At 44.9% G+C, this 21,958-nt stretch overlaps 1 protein-coding gene across 3 annotated transcripts; it reads right to left on the bottom strand.

Annotated features, from left to right (window-relative positions):
• Positions 1–1,858: 1,858 nt before the first annotated feature.
• XRCC6 (X-ray repair cross complementing 6) lies at positions 1,859–21,741 on the bottom strand. 3 transcript variants are annotated; one of them, XM_054030655.1, is made up of 13 exons: positions 21,637–21,741; positions 20,260–20,353; positions 19,846–19,958; positions 18,757–18,895; positions 16,490–16,744; positions 14,507–14,690; positions 12,459–12,645; positions 10,581–10,749; positions 8,132–8,293; positions 6,763–6,892; positions 5,278–5,378; positions 3,796–3,909; positions 1,859–2,385 (listed from the first exon to the last, which is right to left on the bottom strand). In XM_054030655.1, the coding sequence occupies exons 1-13, from the start codon at positions 21,736–21,738 to the stop codon at positions 2,186–2,188; spliced, it is 1,950 nt and encodes a 649-aa protein (XP_053886630.1). In that variant the 5' UTR covers positions 21,739–21,741; the 3' UTR covers positions 1,859–2,185. The 3 variants fall into 3 exon arrangements, with proteins under 3 accessions (XP_053886630.1, XP_053886638.1, XP_053886646.1); XM_054030663.1 differs by lacking the exon at positions 21,637–21,741 and adding an exon at positions 20,950–21,128; XM_054030671.1 differs by lacking the exon at positions 21,637–21,741 and adding an exon at positions 20,945–21,128.
• Positions 21,742–21,958: the final 217 nt, after the last annotated feature.

The following is a 21,958-nucleotide window of genomic DNA, read 5'->3' on the forward strand; positions in this document are numbered from 1 at the left end:
ATCCCCCCTCCGGCTCCTATGCAGAGGTGGGGCCAGGCAGCTCTGCATGCTGCCTTATCTGCAGGCATTGCCCCTGCAGCTCCTATTGGTCACAGTTCTCAGCCAATGGGAGCTGCGGGGATGGCACTAGGGACCAGGGCAGTGTGTGTAGCCCCCTGGCTGCCCCTACACATAGGTGCCAGAGGGGGGATATGACACTGCTTCTGGGAGCTGTGTGGAGTAAGGCAAGCCTGAGACCCTGCTTCCCAGCAGGAGCTCAAAGGCCAGATGTGGCCCCCAGACCATAGTTTGCCCACTCCTGTACTAGAGAGTACACCAGAAAACCCTTTGAGATATGTGCATATTAATTACAAAGTAAGGATGTGACAGCATCAGAATCTCTTTCCAGAATTGTAGACTGCTAACCTTCTAGTCAGGGCTCACTAGGAAAAGGGTCCAGAGCAATCCCCCCTCCCCCACATCACTATTATGTGGTGTGGAGGCCCATACTACACCATAAAACATCACCCCCTTTTGCCTACAACAGCTTAGCCCTGCTTCTGAGCCAAGCTCATGCACCTGTTATACATAGAGAAAGGGGTAGACTACAGGATGAAAACAATGATGAAAGTGTAGTTACACTGTCTTCTAGATTAGAACAAGACCTGCTTCTTTAACTACATAGAAAGGATGTGTTCACTAGTCTGACACTTTCTAGTGCTGGCAGTTTAAACACATTTACATGGCATATGTCCCACTTTGATACAAAAATCATTGGAAGTAATGAAGAGGAACCACCACAACATGCCCTTTTTCAAGTTATTGCTCACAGCTCTCTGCTTTCAGGCATCTGACTCACCCTCCTTCGAGAGTGGAAAAGCAGTCTCTGGGTTAAAGCCTAATGCAGTGTTTTTCAATCTGTGGGTTGTGACCCCAGCATGTAAGGGGCTGGGTTCCCTTGCTCTGGTCCGCACTGCTGCCCAGGACATTAAAAGTCCCGTTCTCACTGCTGCCCGGCTCAGGCAGGCTAGTGCCTACCTTTTCCGATACCGTGCTGTGCCCCAGAAAGCAGCCAGCTGCTTGCACGCTTCCGCCTAGGAGCAAGACCTGCTGCCGGCCGCTTCCGGGACACAGCACGGTCCGCAGTGCACCCCGGCTGTGCTGCCCGAGGTAAGTCTGTGCCTGTGCCCCCATTCCCTGCCCCTGCCTTGAGTGCCCCCTGCACCCCAAACCCCTCATCCCCAGCCCAGAGCCCCCTCCTACACCTTGACTCCCTCACCCTCACACTGCCTCAGCCCTCATCCCCAGCTCCATTGGGTTGCAGGCACCACCAATTTTCTTCAACTGGGTCCCCAGAAAAAAAAAAGTTTGAAAACACTGGCCTAATGGGATGTCATCATCCCTCTTCCCTCCTCAAAGGGAACACATGACCTGTTATTTAATGTTTAAGAGGAAACTAGTTATCCTTAGCCTTTTTTTTCCCCTTGGGCAATTTAGCTTTCAAAAGGGAAAAGATCCAGGTGTTTTTGTTTTTTTTTTGTTTAAACAACTGCTATTACTGAGCACTAAATAGTTTTCTGCCTATGCTATTATCAGTATATGTTGACAACTTTGATTATGCTTAAGGCAGAATAGAATCCAACTTGTTCTTGCATAATGATTTTGGTTCTGATATGTTTAATGTGTTAATCAGTACAGTAAGGTGCCACTTTTGTAGTTCTTGTAAGCGCACACATTTGCGAGGTGAGCCTGATAGTAATATAGCACCATTTCATCCACCACCATAGATTATTCCACTTCCTTATTTAAAATGAGCAAGTTTTGTTGTACATGACAGCATCTCTTTTATGCCATTCCTGCTGTTCCAAAGAAGTAAGGGTTCCAAAACAAACTTGCATTTATTCAGACACCAACAAGGCACAAGAGTGTTCATTTGAATTGTAAGACCAGAGTTGGGATGGGGTTTATTTTGCCCTCTGCTACCACCAGCAGAAGACAATTGCTAAGAGGATCTATTGTCACCAAAAGGAAGAAATAAGTTTTCTTCCCACTGGAGTCTGCAGTGTTGGATGTAGCGAAGGGATTCTTTCCCCACCCCCTCTTCCACCAGCATCAAAACTGAACTCAGACCCAACACCTGGGTGAGTAGACTGAGTTTTAAGCAGAAGGGAGTCACCCCTTTGTCATCAAAGTCCTCAGTTCCTGGTTAGAACTTGCTGAAATACTCAGTCAGTGCATCTAGAAGTTCTTGCTTCTTCCCACCGCCTTTTAGCCCATAAACCCTGCATGCTTCCTTCAGAACAGGCACGGTGAATTTGCCCAGAGTGCCCTTCTGTACATGGCTCCTAAGCTCATCCTTGGAGACTTCCATCTTGGGCTTCTTCTCTATTTGGCCAGCACCTTCTCCTATTAGGAAAAAGAAATTTGGACCACGACATTAAAAGAACTGTATGTATAGAGAAAACACTGCAACACTTAATATGCCAGTCTAGTAACCGATAAATAAGCAGTGGCTTAATAGCTATGTGGCAAATTTCTAGATTCTGCATTTCACCTTTGAAGCAGCTGTATTTAATTGGTGAGTGATCAGAGATCAAATAACCAATCTCAGTTGGTTTTTTGAGATGGTACAGGAAAAAAGGTTCTATACAATACCAGTCTCTGAAGAGCAGTCCCATGCAGCGGTATTATATTCACCTTATGCAGAAGGTGTGTGCCTCAAGTTACACATTTCAGCTGGTATTATATGATTTTACAAGTTACACATTTCTTTATGTCACTAAAATCCAACCCATCAGTTTGTTTCAGGTCCCTAGCTTGTTTTTCTGTTCCTCCCCTATCTCTGTTTTGAATACTAGCATTCCAGGTACTGATCTGTGAAGGTACTTCCCTAGTTTTTAGTAAGACATAGGAAATTTGTTCTATCTGATTGTGCCAAATGCTTACTTCAGCAAATTCAAGGAGATATAGGATACTTAGCATAAGTGAACAGGATTAGGGCATCGACCAGTTTAGGTTATATCACGGTCACAATATTTGTGCTTAATATTACTGGTGTTTAATGCATATTAATATATACATATTTATATGCTGTTGACTAATATATGCTGGCTGGAACAGTTTGTGGCTTAATGGGAAAGACTCCATAACCAAATGACACTATGGGGGATTTTCACAGGGATAGCACAGCAGAATATAAAATCCCAACATGGAATTTAGCTAGGACACCTTTGTTAACACTCCACTCTTATGAAAAGTCCCATGGAATCTTAATTACAATTGCGGTGTACAGCTAATTCAAGACAAGTTCATAGTGGAACACTGCATCATTACTTTGAGGGAAGAAATCGCCTACTACAGCCTTACAAAAAAATTTAGCAGCCCAGGCAGAGTCTTATTCATGGTATGGGTAAATGGGGGGGGGGGGGGGGGGAAGAAGAATAATGATTTTGCTGGCCTATCAAAAAAAAAAAATCACCTCAAGCCAAATGAGCAAAAACATTTAAAGGTTGCTCTATTTATTGACCCACATTACTTCCTGCTGCAAGCTGGGTTTTCCTTAAGAGATCTCCCATTCAAGAAATGATCCAATTTGACCAAACGCTGTTTCAGCTTGAGAGTTCTAATGAGGCCACAATCCAAGGAGGTATGACTTCATTTTGGCATGAAGCCAACCAACAGTATCAGTGAGAGCAGTTTCATAACTGGTTTCTTTAAACCATGAGATAAACTGAGAAATGCAGACTTCTCAGCACACAGCTGATATGGACAGAATGCTGCATGTCACAACAGTGCAGGTTCCTCACCACCACTCACCTTGTTTCCGCTTCACAGCCTTCCCTTCAGGATTGTAGTCAGGGGGGTAAACCAGCTGCTTAAACTGCTCCACCAGATCACCCAGTCTGTGGTTCATCGCCTCAACCTTGGGCTCTGACAGAAGAGAAATTCATACTCTCAAAAACATAACCAAGCACAGGGAAACCTGTATGACTGAAAATGTCACCACCATATTCCTGTGTATCGCAAAAGAAGACTGTCTTCAGAATAACTATCATTCCAAAAAGCTTTGCAAACATGAGAAATGAAATGCAAAAAGGTATGTTAATGCAATGGTAGTTAGAAATTTTGAATGCACAAGAGTCAGGAAGTGAGGTTTTGATGATACCATTAACTTATATTGCCCATGTGTAATATCTTATTACTAATTAGACTTGTACGTATACCTAAATAGGAAGGACAAACATGCTTATGCACAGACCAAACGGGAAAAAAAATATATAACAGCATGCTAGAGAAATAAGTATGCTGCAGCTTTTAATTTATCTCACTGTTATGTTGGGCTATCCCTATCTGTTTTTTATATTCACCTGTTGTCTCTTGTGTTAGACTATAAGCACTTCAGCGCAGAAATCATTTTTGCCATGTGTATCCACTGTCTAACACAATGGGGTCCTGACTGTTGAATGGGATCCTTAGGCACTACTGCAATACAAGCTAATTTTAACACTTTTCCAAACATACAGAAAAACAGGGAAAAAAGTTACAGCTTTTCCTGGGAAAATTCTCATATATATGCTCTTACTGACCACAAGGTGGCATCATTCTGCCACCATAAATCCACTGGACAAGTCATTCATTCCATTAATTTATCAGAGTTAAAAGCTAACTAGACCTTTAAAGAAGGGAGTTTCAGGGAAAACAGCAGCTTGCCAGTAAGGAAAACTGTTCAATCTTCATTTCAAAGAGGTAAGTTATTCAGTCTCCTCTTTACTTTCATTGGCCATGACTTTAAGACCTAATGAGGGATTTTTGGAGAAGAGAGTTGCTCCTGACTTCTAGATACCTAGATTCAAAATCTAGGTTTAGGGCCAGTTTCTGCCTTCAGAAAGCACTTACAGCTTTCATTGACTTGAGAACTGCAGGTCTGTTCAAGGGTAGTATTTAGCTCTAAGTCACAAGTGACATGAGTTTGGTCTTAATTTAGTCCAAGTGGCTATTTGTACACTGCACAAAGTTAGCAGTTTTTCAACAAAACTGAAAGGGACATTTTATCAAGTACTTATTGGGGAGGAAGGGGTGTGCGTGAGGAAGGGAACAGAACCAGAATTACAAAATTAAAGAGACTGAAGTATGTTACTACCACCACACACTCTGAATTAAGTCTTAGCATTGCACAATGCTAACTGGTTTAAAAGCACAAGAAGTCCATTTCTGTTTTCTAGAAACACACCACCACTTAGAGTGAAAAATCAAGTGGCCTCTACCCCCACCCTCTTTGCATCCACTCATCGTTCTCACGTGTCAGATCCTCAGCTTGTTCAGGCTCGATCAAGTCCAGTGCCAAGGCCTCCAAGTTCCTAAAATGCTGCTGCAGAACCGGATTCTCAAAGCTGTCATTCCTGCCAACAAAACCCAGAAACATTCAACACACGTCAGCAGTAAGCTGAGCCCATAAATAGGGCTACTGAGCCCCCAGTTCAGAAATCATTTCCCCATCCTCCCCTGCACAGTTAAGCATCTCCATCACCAGTGGTGCTTCACTGAGGACTGGTTTTCTCAGGTTTACTGCCTGCAGAAGTAATGACCATGTCACTAGCTTAATAAGCTACGAGCTTATTAATAAGCATGATGTGTATATGTGAAAAATGAAGATGGCATCAGCCCACACTTCAAAACCAGTTTTGCCCCTTTATCTGAATACACATCCCCTTTAATGTGAACACTATGAAGTTGATCCTCCGCAAGATGGAGAGGCATAACTCCCTTTAACAATTATTCTGTAGTACTTTTCATTTAAACATCCTAAAATGCTTAACTTACAGATAGATCAGACATGGGTTCTCTCATTGTCACTGAAACATACTGCCTCTGGAACATGGGGTAATGGCCCTGCTCTATGGGACATGTGTTAAAGGAGTTCCAGAATGTACTGGTACAACTGTTTAAGGCATGCTGCGTGTGGGTGGTGTCAAAATAGCTCTGTCGGTAAGTGTTGCTACATGTTAGTTTTTAGTTTATTAATATAGTGTCTTAGCCATAGCCCACTTCATGTGAATGTATGCCTTAAACTGTTGCAAGGACAAACAATATAACAAACTAGTTCAGGCAATCAATCAATCTCCCTGCAACAGTCTCCTAGCTTAGTGCAAACACACCTAAGCAGAGTGCATTGGAGACCTATACCACAGCTAATTTTCAATTAGCAGCTCAATTTTGGCCCCTAGAAGTAGGAGCTTTGGGGTAATTTCCAAATGTGAGACATTGCACCCTGGGATGGAGTTAGGACTAATTCATCTTATCTAGACTTACACTGTACCCATCATTATGGTATCTGAACCAGTGCAGCTATACGTGTATTGGAGATTTGACCACTGGGGCAGACATCACAGTGCATTGCACCAGATAAACCAGACCTGACCTAAAGATCTGCTCAAGTTTTGTGGCCAACCATTATAATCAATACCTGGAAGCTGTCTGGCTTAGCTGTTGTATGTGGACACCATATTGTAAAAGTGTTGCATGATCAAAGCATTTCAAATAATGGTTTTATACAATGTTTAGGGTAGACATGTCCTTGGAACACCAGACAGCTGAACAAATTCATTCATTCAGAGTTAAAAAAAAGCACTCAAGTTGCATTATAAATTGCACAGTTTCAGGCACCTAGTGCTTTGAAGTCTATGATTGATTCTGTGTGCATACCACAGCTGCCGCTGAACACCGTACAACACAGCAGGTGATAGCTTTGCGTTTTCATGCCCCGTGCCTCTGACCTCCATTCACCTGTACTTGAACCGGAGCTTCTGGATTATTTCCTTCATTTTGTCTACTTGTTCATCATTGGCTGGGACCTTTTCTGTAAAGTCAATTTTCCGTTTGTCATCTGCATAAGGCAGGAAAATGAGGTGGAAACCTAGACCAAAGAGAGACCAGAGAGCAGTTATCTGAAAGCTTGACCTCAGAACAGCATGTCAAGGGCAAGCCCAAAATGCTCTGCAGTTGGGTTGGCAGGAAAATTTATCTATGCTAGCCAGACACTTATTGTATACAATCTGTCAATAATGCACAATTAACTAGCATCGCTTCCCTTTTCAGACATTTCTTAGGCAGTCTCTTTTCTGACGAGCCAACAATATCTTCAGGGGTATTCAAACAGCACAATGAAGCCCCAATCCTGACTGAAATCTCTGGCCACTACCATAATATAAATCCGTATCAATAATAATTAATGCTGCTGACTTTTGAGAGATACGATCTAAGTGTGTGAGCAGGCACTAGGGATCCTTGAGTTGTAATTCCATCGGACACTGATTCTCAGTGGAGTTGGGCAAGTCACCTGTCTTTTCTACATCATCCCATCTTTTAATCAGGAGAACACTGATCCATCTCACAGTGGTGTTGCGACAATGGAATTAATGCTTATGAAAAGATTGGATAGAATCACACACTACATGCATGGAGCATTATTTTTCTCCCCAAACTTCTCAACCCAGGGCTCTCCAATTATAAAAGGAAAATAATTTACCACTGCTCTTTCATAACACCCCACTCAATTGGTACACGGTGACAATTATGATGATTTTCATTTATTCACAACCTTCAGAAGAGCCCAGGGACAGAACAAAATTCAAGGAGGCATAAGTGCTCTAGGTAACCAATAGAGAGATTTTTCCATTCTGATGTTGGCTACCTGAAGCAGTTAGCAAAGATGTGGGAGGGGAGGGAAACTGTTGCAGCCACATTGGACTTGCATGTTATTTTATCCAGGGCAAGAACAGACACAAATGGAGGCTTTTAAAATGTGTAGCAGGGCACACTACACAGGTGCAACATGGCACAGCTAAACAAGGCTAATACCAGCCTTGCATCAGAAATCCATAGTAGCAGGCATTCATTTTAAATTGCCTCAACCGAAAAATTGTGGCAGACCTGTGCAAAGTAAATATTTCAGGTGAGCAACTGTGGCTAGAGACCAATGAGCTCCTTGTTCTGTGTCAGATTCCTGACATGCCCATCTCCTCTTTCTGCAAGACACTTTCTCCCCAATCTTTATACTAGGCAGCAGGCAGTATCTGGCAGGGATAGTGCATGTTCTCTAGCTGGCAGTTTTTTTCATGCTGCAAGATGGAAAAAATGCAGTCTCTTCACATACCTGGAGGGACTGTCTGCACTTTCTGTTCATCCAGCTCCTCTTCCTGTGGGACCAGGGCTACAAAACGCGGGGGAGTGTTCCGGCGGGGGGTATACCTGCACAATGCCATCACCTCTTTGTCCAGGCACTTGGTCAGTAAGGCATTAAACAGAGTCGTACTCCCTGTGCAACAAAAGCCATATATCTGTCAGACTAAGAACGCTGCTCCCTCCTGGGACACAGACACTTGACCCAAAGCATTACAGACCTTAGCATCTGCCACTTTTTGAATATACCTGCAAAATTGCAGATGGAGGCCAGAACAGGAGGCAGAAAAATAACGTTAACAGGGCAAAACCCTGAGATGACAACATGGTCTGACCTGAACAGAAGAGCAAGAGAATGCTGGTGAGATTGCTGGACTCACCAACATTTGCAACAGGAGATGGGGGAAGAAAATGGAAGGAGACATCTGGCAAAGCCCCCCCTTCAATTTGGATATATATATATTAGTGACACTCTCTTGGAGGCCTAGCAGTGGTAGACCCAAGGCCCTCACTGCAGAGGCAGGGTACTAAGAATCTAGGTTGTAAAAACTCCATCCTCTTTCCAGACCAAACATTAGCTTTTATTTTCACCGGACACCTAACTCAGACTATGTAGTCAAGAGTCATGCAGGTGCTGTTCTGCTGGACCTAAATGGACTGTAAGGCAGTAAAGGAGTTAGCTAAACATCCACCCCAACAGCACAACACTCAAGGGAGTATGCCTTACGCCCCATACGAGGAGCATTGTCTCAGATGCTGAGGGAGAAGGGCACCCTGTCCTAACAGAGCCCTTTTTAGTTCATGGCCTACTCTGTACGTGAGAGAACTATTAACTACTTCATCTTAAGCACTGTTCACTTACATGTTACAGTATTACCTCCCCACCCCAAGTACACACATAACATGGTGACGGAAGAGAAAAAAGGCCCAGGTTCCACCCCCTACAGTTACATCTGCTTATAAAATAATCCAGAACCTTCAAATACTAACGCATACATCCCTCCTTGGCATTGCCTTTGTCCTGCTTAGCTGATATAATTGCCACCTTTGAATCTCCATGACCCTAGAGCTCTCTATTCTGGTCCCTGCCTTCCAATATACCTCAGGTTTCAAATACAGACACTGCTGTGAATGACAAAGGCAAACCTTTTGGGGGCACATTTGATCAGCTGCTTGTAGGTTGGAAATAAAAGAAAAAACAGGTTCAGAAGCATAGTGGGGAAGGAAGAGAACATTAGTTGTGACTGGGGGAGCAGAGAGTGGCAGTTAAAAGAGCAATAATGTGGGTTTAAGATTTTGTACAGTAACTCTTCACTTAATGTTGTCCGGATTGATGATGTTAAGTTGCTGATCAATTAGAGAACATGCTTGTTTAAAGTTGTGCAATGCTCCCTTATAACGTTGTTTGGCAGCCGCCTGCTTTGTCCACTACTTGCAGAAAGAGCAGCCCATTGCAGCTAGCTGGTGGGGGCTTGGAACCAGGGTGGGGCGGCAGCCCCCCATCAGCTCCCCTAAGTTCCCTGTGCGGCAGCAGCCCAGCAGGCTACCAATTGCTGAGCAATTCAGCTGTCCCTCCCCCCCACTGCCGTGTGCTGCTCCTGCCCTCTGCCTTGGAGCTGCTCCCGGGAGCCTTCTGCTTGTTGTGGAAGGGGGGGAGGAAAGAGGGGTGCTAATGTCCAGGTGTCCCCCTACCCCCATTCCTGTACCTCATCTCCACAGAGCAGGGGGGGGCGGACATGACAGGGCTCAGGACAGAGGGAGCTTGCTGGCAGCAGCTGCCGTCTCAACTTGCTGATTTACTTAAAAAGGCAGTGTACTTAGAGTGGGGTCAGTGTACTTAAAGGGGCAATGAGCGCATCTCTCTCACACGTGTTTCTCTCACTCACACACACACACACGGTGTGTGTCTCTGTCTCTCTCTGCCATGCTGTGTCTCCTCCCTCCATTTGTGCTGTCTTGTAGAGTGAGGGGCTACATTAACAACATGTTAACCCTTGAGGGCCCAGCCGAGAGCTAGTTCATCATTTAGCAGCAAGGCATTCCCTGGGAAATATCCCACCCTCTTTCTCCACCACCTCAACCAAGCTTCACAATCATCATTGCTATGTACAGTATTAAACTGTTTGTTTAAAACTTATTATGTGTGTCTGTGTCTGTCAAAAACAATTTCCCTGGAACTTAGCTCCCCCCATTTACATTAATTCTTATGGGGAAATTGGATTGGCTTAACATCATTTCACTTAAAGTAGCATTTTTCAGGAACAGAACTACCACGTTAAGCGAGGAGTTACTGTACTGGGCAAGGGAGCAATCTAAACTCTATATGTTCTATGTCCCTCTTAAATGATAGCTCTATTCCACTCTTCTGTCAATTAGTTTGCTGTTGCACTGCCAGGTGGTCAATCTCTCCCAGTTTTGCTTACCACTAATGAAGGACTCTTCAGGATAGATGAACTGGGAGGGCTTGATGTAATAGTGCTGTTTCAGCATCACCAATGGTTTAAAGCCAATTAGGACCAAACCTGGGGAATCAAATCTCTTCACTTCTTCTACCTCCTCTTTCTCCAGTACAATCTGTCGGTTCCCATAGGTCTAACAAATAGAAGAAAAAAGACAATTATGAGAATGGAGAGCTCACCCATTCAGCAGAGAGGGCATAAGGGACAATGGAATCCATTCTCCTATGATGAAACATATGGGGGAGTGGCAAAAAGAGGACTGTGGGAATGGGGAAGGTGACTAGATTACCCACTGAAGATATTTTCCAGCTCAAAGGAAAGATCTGCGAGATGTAGTTCCATGCTGGCACGAGGAGAAACCAGCTCACTGCTGGTTAAAGCAAAATCCAAATTGGTTTCACACACAGGATTGAACAAATCAAATACATTCAACGTTGACAACGCCAGCAGTTTAAAAGGACTGATAGCCAGTCTACGTAAAGAACAGTCCTGCTATGTCCATAATGGAGCATCTCTCATGCGCCTTTCGATTTCTCTAATCCCAGGTTTTTAATCAGCCATTCAGACAATAGTTTAATTTTATCTATTCATCACCAGTCTCCCTCAGACACACTTTGGATCCCTTTGCACTAGTTTCCATGGTACTCCATGGCATTCAGTGTAGGACCTGGCAGGATGGTTTATGGAGGAAGTTTGGGCGTGAATGACTAAGAAAATCTGCTTCAGCAAATTCCCAGTAATGGTAGTGTGCTCACAACCCTCGCTTCTAAGCAGACATCTGCTAGCAACCTGGTGGTTGAAAGTACTCTTCTGTTTCAAAGATCTGATCAGAACAGTATTTAATCTCCGTACTTTCATCCAGTCTACAAAAGGTCAGACAGGAGAGAGATGTTTGGATTACAGCCTTGTACTTCTCCCAAACACCTTCTGCTCTGAGCAATTGGTGGGTCATGACAATAAAACCCAACATCTTCAGCTAAAAGAAGGATGGACACAAAATAACTTTATAGTCCTATAACTCCTTCCATCCCGGAGCCTCAAAGTATTTTGCAGACCATGTATATAGGAATCACTTATCTGGCCCTGAAATACAGCTACACCTGAGCATGGCAATCATTCAGTAACAGCAACACTACATGGCAGCGGGGGAGTGCAGAATAAAGAGGGAATTTTAGGGATGCAGAGTGCAATTGCCCAGGTTGGAAGTTAACTTAGACATCGGGATTCATATCCCTGACCTTATGGTAATTAAGGATTCCATGATATTAATAAATAATAATATATGGAGATATACCTATCTCATAGAACTGGAAGGGACCCCGAAAGGTCATTGAGTCCAGCCCCCTGCCTTCACTAGCAGGACCAAGTACTGATTTTTGCCCCAGATCCCTAAGAGGCCCCCTCAAGGATTGAACTCACAACCCTGGGTTTAGCAGGCCAATGCTCAAACCACGGTCAAACATGATCTGTGTTTAGATCATCAAGAAACGGCACCAGCAATAAAACAAGGGCTGCTAGTGTCAAGTTTTCAGGATGAGACAGTTCTGACTCCGAAAGGAGAGCACACCCTATAAAGCCCCAGCCTCACTTCCACTAATAGCTGTTTTCTCCCTTGAAAGCCTCACCCAAGCAATGACCCACTCAAATTCTGCTTAACTTATGAACGTGACAAAGACCCCTAAGAGGACAGAGGTGCAAACAGTACGAACAAATGGTACTGTGCTTTTCTGCAGATCATCTTAAAAGGCCAACAGAAAAATAAGCAGCAGGTTTATTCAGATGCTTAACGTCCTTGCAGGTCCCCCAGCATCAGGAAGAACGAATGCGTAGGGAGTGCGTTACCTGAGCCTTCTTGGTATCACTAGGTAGAAGCAAGCTGCCTGTCTCTCGGTTAAATGTCCGTGTCTTTGTTTTCACAGGCTCATTGGTTTCACGATAAAGTTTCACTGGAGATGGTTTGAAAGCTTTCTGGACCAGGTTGTAAACACCTACAGTGAGGGACAGGTCTTTGCCCAGATGGAAGTTTAACCTGTGTGGAAATAACAGACAGGTTATTTCAAATTTCTAAATGGACACATTTCATAAAGGTGTCTCACATGACAGTCTATTCCCTCAGGTTCACCTTTATTCACTTTCCAACACCACCTGCATCTCTGAAATGGAAATATTACTTACCTTGCAATTCTGCTTCTCTGAAGATATTGTGCAGGATTCTCAGTCCTGGGTCATAGTTCTTTAACACAAACCACTTAGCAGAACTCAGAGCTTCTCCGTTCTTTTTACCCTCGAAGGCAGCTACAGTGAGGTAGAGCACAAGGCAGACCCACTACTGATAACTGTGCACCGCTCCCATGCTGAATGTAAATGCTGCCCTTTGAACTCTTAGCCAGCTCCTTTGAGCCAACAGGAGGTAAAGCTCCCAGAAAAAGCCAATTCAAGACAACGCAATAGCAAAAACATGCCTCTGGGGGAAAAAGAAACAAGGCTTGAGAGAGACAATAACCTACAAATTGAGTAGAACAGCGAGAGGGTGAAACAAGACATTTCCCTTCCTCTAAAGATAATGTCAGTATAGGATTCTCACTCCACAAGAGTTAAAGAGCTTGAGGGATGTCCCCAAAGGGGGGCAATAAAGTGTTGCTGTAACTAGCAGCAACAAGGGCAATGCCAACAGTGTGAATAAGGAAGGAGGTGTTATATAAAAAATATATAAATTATATCCTTCCTTATTCACACTGTCGGCATTGACCTTATTGCTGTTAGCATTAACGATACAAAGGAGTAACATACCTTGTCCAAGTACTATGTCAGAGGTTCCAGTCTGCAAAAAGGAATAGCAATCAGTGAGAAAAGCCCACGTAAAAACTGGCAACCTGAAAATCTGGGATGACATCCTAAGAAGGGACTCTCTCCTGTGGTAAAATTTCTAAGAGTTTCAGTCTGCTCCATACAGAACCTTCAGGGATGTTTTGACATCTAGCATACAGTGAAAGGCCTCCCCAGACAGGCACACAGTCTGAAGGGAAACGTTGGCAGAAGGATAGGTAGAAGTCTACCACCACCTTGAAGAGGAAGCTCGGATGAGTCTGCAGCATTACCTTATCTTTATAAAGCATGGCATAAGAAGAATCAATCACTAGGCCCTTGAACTCACTCTGAGCTGAAATCTTTGCCACCATGAAAATGAACTTCCTGTAAGAAACAAACTCACACAAACTGGATGGTTCAGAAGGAATTTTCAGCAGCTTTGTCAAGAGCACATTAATATCCCATAACACTTTTTAAATGTGAGTTTTCAGAAGTGTTAATCCCCATAAGAACCAGAAAACAAGGGCCTGTAAAGACACTGGCCCACATATGACTAATGCAGGTGCGACAAACTGAAATAGCTACCAAACATGCAGGAATGCAGTAAGCTAAACTCAGACAGGTGAAGGCAGTCGAGCAGTTTTTGTGCAAAGGCCCACTTCAGCCTGACTTTACCACAAACACTAACATTTTCTCGTTTGAGTTGTAGATTTTTTTTCCAGTAGATGATTTCTGAGATGCCTGGAGGACATGAGCCCCATACTCAGACTACCATGTCAAGAAAAGGACTCTGGGGTCAGGATGGAGCAAGGATGATTTCAGGCCAGACTCTCAGAATAGGAGGAGGCATGTGGTGGCCAGAATGGGCCTAGTTCACATTCTATTTTCCACTACTGCGATCCTTAAGGGTCTACGAGCTAGGAGAGTTCCATTAGTCTTGTGCTAGAGAGTTAAGGCCCAGGAGTGAAAATACTGCTCAAATGGTGTCTTTATAGAACAATCCTTCCACATGAAGAAGGCTGGACATAGCATCAGCAGCCTCTGGAAGGGGTTATTTCAAAATGTTGACATGTGGTACGCACCTGGCCAAAGCACGCTTCTTTGTCTCCTTTGCTCGCACTTTCTTCATGAGATGTTCCAGCTTTCCTGAGGCATCAGTATGGACCCCAAGGTCTTCGTCCTCTGCTGTGTTAATGATGTCCCTGTAGAACAAGGAGATATCGAACCCCCCAGGCTTCTTCAGGTGCATCAAGTCAAGGAAGATACCTGGGGGCAAGGTAGAAATGTGGGGAGGATCATACAAATTGATTTCTACTTATATTGGCATGTTCATACAATATTCAGATATTCCTTTAAATGGGAAAGGAAGTCAAAATGGACAGTCGTCCAAGAACAAAGAGGTGTCCTTTTGTTAAGACTTTTTTCTTTTTGGTAAGTGTTGGTTCTTGTAAGAAAGTAATTAATGAGAACGGGCCTGGTAGTTCTTTGCATCTAGTCAAGCAATGCAGCAGAGGGACCATGCTCAGCCCCTGCCTGGGAGGGGAGTGACCCACTGTGGCCAATGCTCAAAGCAGCACTGACAGGCTCCAGAAGAAACTGCATCCACCCCATTCTTGTCCATAGGGAGAGGAGAGGAAGAGAAGATGGAAGATTATAGAGAATCCCCCACAAAATTATCTTTTGTCAGATATAAGGGATAAGGTCTTAAGGATGCTTGACTACCCTTAGGCTCTAGCACACCAACTGAATTCTGAAGGAATTGGCTGTCTCAACCACTTGCTGTGACTACTGCAACATCCTCCTTTCTGGCCTCCAAACATATTGCTTTCCTTCAATTCATATAAAATACAGCTGTGGCCGAAGGCAATATCCTTGAAAAACCTTACTGAATTAAGTTAAAGTATCTCTGGAGTCCATTGTATTAAATGTTATTATTGGCTTAGACTGTATGTAACCTGTCTGGAGGGGGAGAGGGCAGGGAAGAGAGGTGATGTGAACCCCAGAAAGTGTTGTGAATGTCAAAGGATTATATTCAACAATGTGCCAGGCAAGAATGGACTTTGGAGATTAAGTGTCAAGTGATTTGCCTGGGAAAATCTCGGGGGGGGGGGGGGATGTGAACGACACACAACGACGCTGAATGCAAATTCCCACTTCCAGTTACGCAAAAAGCCAGCTTTATCAAGCTATGGCTTGAGAAGGGAACCATTGTCTACTGATTACCTCTTCCCAGAATCTCAAGATCAAAGGCCCAAGCTGTGTAAAGGAAAGACTGCACTATTCATGGGTGTGCTAGTTCTGAGCTAAGTCTGCTATGAACCTGTAACCACAGAAAAACCCCTTTGCAGAGTTTGAAAGACTGATTCCTATCAGAGTCCTAGCTAGAGCTGGGGGGTGATCTCTTGTAAACTTATTAGAATGTATGTAGATTTTATTGTTTTTAATATAATTTTCTCTGTAATGCTTTCACCTTAAGAATAAATATGTTTGCTTAGAAAAAGCTGTGTGCCAACTTGTGACTGCTGGCAACTACAGCTGTTCATAGCCTTCGGTGAGAAAGCGAAGCACAGACACCAAAGGGAGGTGATGGCTGAGGAGCCAGGAACCTAGAATGTGTGCTGTTGTTGAACCACGGAGAGGGAAACAGGTGCAGTTGCTAAAGTAATCCTCTTTGCCTGTCAATTTGATCATGTCACTCCATTCCTGGAAGAAGGGGGAAACAAGGAAGTATGAGGGTGGTTTAATTTCTATGGCCCATTCAATCCCTGACTACAAGTCAAGACAAACAAAAGGGGTTTAATTAGTGCATATTAACTACAAAAAAACTGGACTGAGAGCCTCTAATTTAGAAAGGATTTTTATGTTTTGATTCAAATATTTTGAAGAATTGTCTCCAGAAATGTAGCAGCCCAAAGCCCTATTTACGCCTAGCAATTCCCCAAGTCCAATCACATCATTCACTTTCCTCCAAGATTGTACAAAGCAGTTACTTGGTGTCTGCTGCAGGGAAGCATCACTTACTCTTCATTGGGCTCAATTTCTAAATTAAAGGTGAAAATGCTCACCTGTGTCTCGAAGGTCAGCAGCTTTGGTCCTGGCCAGCTTAGCTTTAGTGCTGTCATGTCCATGAGGGTTGTCTTCATTGGTGAACAGCATGATTCTCTTGTGGCTCATCTTGAGCTGGACATCACTGAAGAGATTACAGCAGGCCCAGAGTGCCTCGCCCAGCGAGTAGTCAGCATTGTGGCCAAACGACTCACGAAAGAGTGCTTTTCCCTGATCTCCCTTGTACTTATCCAACTCTAGCACTCGTTTGGCACCTAGACGGAAAGACAGCAAGGGCATTACTGGTTCTAGTTCGCACATTAAAGCCAAAACCTGCTGACCATTTTTCCAGCCAGAGAAAACACATTGCTCCCTACAGCTGATGTTTGTCTAACATTTCACAGCATCTCCACAGCATGGCCCTTCCAGTAGTTGGGTAGGGAAAGTGTTCAGCGTCTTGGGGTATGCCGACACAGCAACTGAAAGGCATGCTTCCGAACATGAGTAGACATATACACATTAGCTCTGCTCAAGTTAGTGCCTAAAAATAGCAGTGTGGCCACAGCAGCACAGGCGGTGGCTTGGGATAGTCACCCACGTACGTACGCAGGGGATCGGGTGGGATTGTAAATGGGCAGTTAGCCATGTAGCTAGCCCGAGCTGCTGCAGACATACTGCTATTTTTAGGCATTAACTCAAGCACAGCTGGCACCTATATGTCTACCTGTGCTGGGAATTTCACCTCCCACCTGCTGTATACACATATCCTCAGGTGTATGGACCCATCGATAACCATCCTTGTTTTTCAAACTACGGACTTGCTCAAGTTGACCAACGGCTCCCCTTCTGCTTGTCTAGTGACAGCTTCTCTCTCTCTTCACAATCTTGCCAGTGATAGTGGAAGAACCTTTTACTCTGCAACCACTGCTATTTGATCAGCTTTTTCGTATCTTGCTCCCTCACTGGATTCTCCATCTCTTAAGATCTCACCTGAAAAGGGATCCTATTCACTATTTAATTTCCTACCCCATCTGTTATTTAACTAACAGTTTTAGAATTAGTGTTCTGAGAGAAGATGCTATACAAGAAGAACTAGATTACATAAACCCTTCCCCCTCCAGGGTACACTGTATCTCCAGCAGGCAGGAGTCTTTCCCCAATTCTTTTCCCCACTAACGGCCCACACCTTTCATCTGCACCTTTGGGCCAAGAGAACAATAACCCCGTCCGGCTCTGGAGGTGTGATATATTAGAGGTTGGTAGGCAGAACTTCCACCATGATGCACTTTGCTTATAAGATGTGCTGCCAAGGAGTAGTTTGGGAATCAGACGTCAGACACACTCCTACCCTGCCAGTACAGTAGCTAAAACAGAGCTGGCCTTCTTTCTCTATACAACATCCTACTCTCCTAAAAGTACTTCAGCACGAAGGCTAAGAAATCTCAATGAGAAAGAAAAGATAACAGTCCAAGTCCTCTGGAGAAACATCTGCATGTTCTCCCACTCCTATTTATTGAATATTCCCATTATTTACAAGCAATAGCTTTTAGATAAAATGCCACTTTGCCATGACAGATATTAGCGCTTGGTTCCATTATCACTACTCTGGCTGGAAGCACTCACCTTCTATTTCCTGCCCCTCCCTCAAACAAGGAAATTACAATATTATCTTCTCTCTCTCCCCCCAGAGCCTCCCACATCTCACTCTGCTTCCTACACTTTGTCACATTAACTTTACTCCTGCTCTTGGTTCTCAACCAGAGTTACTGTGCTGCGAACATTATTATTATGGAAGTCTGAGACAAAATACCACTAGCAGGTCATCCTGTCCATCTCCTTTTGCAATCAAAAGGTATGGCAGCACATACATGGTAAATTCAACAGTACAGCAGGTGCCTGACAAGCTTTCAAGAGTCTGGATGGGACTCTCTTGAAAACCTGTCACGCACCTGCTGTACTGCTAAATGTACCATGTGTGTGCTGCTAGAAGTCCTCTTTAATCAAAGGGGGCAGTGGCCATAAAATGGGGCCTTGTGTTAAAGTACAGAAAAATATGGAACCCCACACATAAAGGAAATAAAACACTGATAGTGTGTGTTCTTTACCTGATTCAATAAGGAAATTCTAAGCAGGGAAGTTGCTACACCTATCAAAAATCCCAGCCCAGAAAAAGAAATTAAAATGCTACAGTAACAGGCCTCTCTCTCCAAAGGGGACAAATGGTGATAAAAGCATTGTACAAACTTCCCCATTTCCTCTTAAGCCTCATATTCCTATTATCTCTTACCTGGATTGTCCAGCTCCTGAAGAACATACACATGTTTGAAATCCACAGAATTCTTGTGTTTCTCAGTGCCATAAAACACAACACTCAAGAGGTCCCTGTCACTACTAATGATCTTGCTGGTATACACATTCCGGATGCACTGGAAAGAGAAAACAGCAGAATCAGGGGAAAAGGAGGGAGAAAGTTAGCTGAAAAAATGGTGCTAGAGTTCTCTCTTTGGCAATCAGCCCTTCATAATGGCAACGCCAAGGGCTGCCACAATGTTTTGAGCCACATTTCACAACAAGTATCAGAGGGGTAGCCGTGTTAGTCTGGATCTGTAAAAAGCGACAAAGAGTCCTGTGGCACCTTATAGACTAACAGGCGTATTGGAGCATAAGCTTTCGTGGGTGAATACCCACTTCGTCAGATGAATGAATGTACATTCATCTGACGAAGTGGGTATTCACCCACAAAAGCTTATGCTCCAATACGCCTGTTAGTCTATAAGGCGCCACAGGACTCTTTGTCGCTATTTCATAACAAGTTAAGTACAAGATGTTTATGATTACATTTGAACATTAAATACTTTTCTTTATAACACATTTTCTACAGAAGAGGACAAAAGAAACACTTCCTAGAGATACTACTCTAGAAGGCAAATTTATTCCTCATTTTGTAAACACCACCACCACCAAAATGTCTGGGTTTGACTACAGATTAGGGATGCAAATATCGTTTAAAAAGTTAACCGTTTAAACTAAATATTTTTAATCGTTTAAATGGTTAACTGATTAAAAGGCTGCCCCGGCTGGAGCTAAGACTAATGATTATCAATTAACCGGTTAACATTTTACATCACTACTACAGATCAGACCTCTCCAGCCCACAACCACTGCTGTTGCTGCAGAATGAGTTCTGATTTTTGCACCAAAGATATGGTGCTCTCATATTATGGTGATGAGAAATACATAAATAGATAAGGCAGTCAACTACCTACATTAGCTATATTATAGTGGAGAAGAAATATGTATATAGGCAACTCAAAGCACATTGAGATCTTTTAGTCTACAAGACAGAGATTAATAATGACCTAACATATGATCTTACCTGAATTGTCATATCAAAAGGAGTCCACTCATCATCATCATAATATTCAAACATGGCCTTGGAAGCATCAACTAAAAAAATCAGGCTGTCTCGACCTGCATATTTATATTCCCCTGAAGAAAAAAAAAGAAGTATAGTCTTATATTGGCTGTATCTTTTTTTTCCCCACTTAATGCACCCACCCATGTTATTTGCGCTTTGTAATATAAGCAAATGTAGGGAGTGGCTTGAGTAGCCAAAATTCATCCACAGGAGATTATTCACAATACAGAGGCTTGAAAGAACAAAAAGAAAAGAACCTAAGGAGATCCTCAGAAATATGTCTGGAGCAGAGGACCCCATGCTAAGGCAAAGAAAGCAGGCACTCAGGATCACATTCACAGAACACTTTTTGGTTAAAGGTCAAATTCTTACCCCCCGTTTCAACTTCTTCAGGATATTCTTCCTCTTCCTCATCCTCCTCATTTTTGTAGTAAGACATCCACTCTGACATGGCTGCCACTGTTTGCTAAAAAGAGCGGATGAGGCAGGTGTTTGAACTGACCTTCAGTCTGAAGACCCTCCAAACAGCTGGTCACATGGTTTGGGCACTTGTTTTCAGTTGCTAAGGTCTGGTCCACTTACAAATTAGATCAACCTAGCTACACTGCTGGGGAAAATGTAATGCCCCAAGCACGGTAGTTAGGGAGGCCTAACCCCCAATGTAGATACAGTTAAGGCTTGAGCTACACTACAGAGTTAGGCAGCTTACGTCAACCTGTCTACACTACAACATTGCTCCCATCAATGCAAGTCACCCATTACACTGACCTAATAACGGCACCTCCGCGAGAGGCACATAGTTAGGATGTCGCTATAGTTAGGATGATGGCGTAGACACGGTGTCAGGCCCGTGTGGGGCTCACAACGCCCCACCCGGTGAAGTCAGTGGAAGCGCGCCGCCAACAGAGGGGGCACAGCGCAGACACGAACCCCCAGAGTAATTACTGCAGTGGCTGCCCCGTGACTTAACTTAGATCGACTAGGTGGGGCTTTGTCTTATATAGGCGCCTATTACCCCCCACCCCGTCCCGATTTTTCACACTTGCTGTCTGGTCACCTTACGTGGGAAGCGCCTACGCCACAGCAGCGCAGCCACCGCCTAACCCGCCAGAGACGCCCCCGAACGTTACTTTGCCACGGAAGCGATGGCCGGAGTCAGCAGCGGGGCTGCGCGGGGGCTCCCAGAGCCGCTGTCCACGCCAGGAGCGGTTGGAGACTCCCGGGCCGCGAGCGGGAGGGGAGGGGAGGGGGAGGGCGCGCGAAGCAGCACTGGCGGGATAACGGCCTGGCTGGAACTGCTGCTCCCGCCCCCATTGGCCTCGTGCCAGTTGGAAGCGAACGGGACACGCCCCCTCTCGCTGGTTTCCAGCCGCGGCGAGCGTCTCGCGCCCTCACGTGGGGCGCCGCAACAGAGCGAGTCGCGAGCCCCGAGCTGCCCATCAGCCGCGACCCGCCCTCCGATCTCGGGCAAGGGCCCGGCCTGTCCCTGCAGCGGCAGTAGGAGGCCGGACAGGACACCGCCCCGGGGTTGTGGGGCGAGAGGCGACGAGAACATCTGCGGCCAGCCATAGCTCAGCGCCGCCCTGGCAATGGGAGGCCGGGGCCCGGGGGAGAGAAAGGGGGAATTCATGGGCACTAGATGGAGCGCCGGCAGCCCCCTGAGTGGGGGGATCGGTAGAAAACGAGGCGGGGCCCCAACAGCCCCTAAGGCAGCCCGGCTCCGCGCGAATAAGTGACTCCCGCCATTACCTGAGCCCGTAGCAGCTCACGGAAACCGGAAATCCGCCCCCGGAAACAATCCCACCCAATCCTGCGAAAGCGGCTGCGGCCCGAGGGAAACCACGCCCCCATGCGATTGCTTCCGAAGAAGCCACGCCCCCTACATTCTACCACCTCTAGAGCCGGCAGCTCAGCTGCAGGTTACAGCCCCGCCCACAAAGAGCCACCTTCACAGGGCATCACCGCGTTCCAGCCAATAGCTGGTCCCATCCTTAACCCCGCCCACAAGATGGAGTCCTGCTCGCTTACCTCATGTACCCCCTCCTCATGAAATAACCCCTCCCACCAGCAA

The sequence above is a fragment of the Malaclemys terrapin genome, chromosome 1 (assembly GCF_027887155.1).
Source record: "Malaclemys terrapin pileata isolate rMalTer1 chromosome 1, rMalTer1.hap1, whole genome shotgun sequence".
Taxonomy (NCBI): Eukaryota; Metazoa; Chordata; order Testudines; family Emydidae; genus Malaclemys; species Malaclemys terrapin.

Bases quoted from the DNA above. Each gene is read 5' to 3' on its own strand.
- XRCC6 (XM_054030655.1), bottom strand. From the start codon at position 21,738: ATGGGGGCGTGGTTTCCCTCGGGCCGCAGCCGCTTTCGCAGGATTGGG. The intron at 12,646-14,506 runs GTGCGTACCACA...ATTTCCACACAG, and splicing joins AAGAAGCGTGCTTTGGCCAG to GTTAAACTTCCATCTGGGCA. The intron at 6,893-8,131 runs GTATGTGAAGAG...TCTTTGGTCTAG, and splicing joins AGTGCAGACAGTCCCTCCAG to GTTTCCACCTCATTTTCCTG.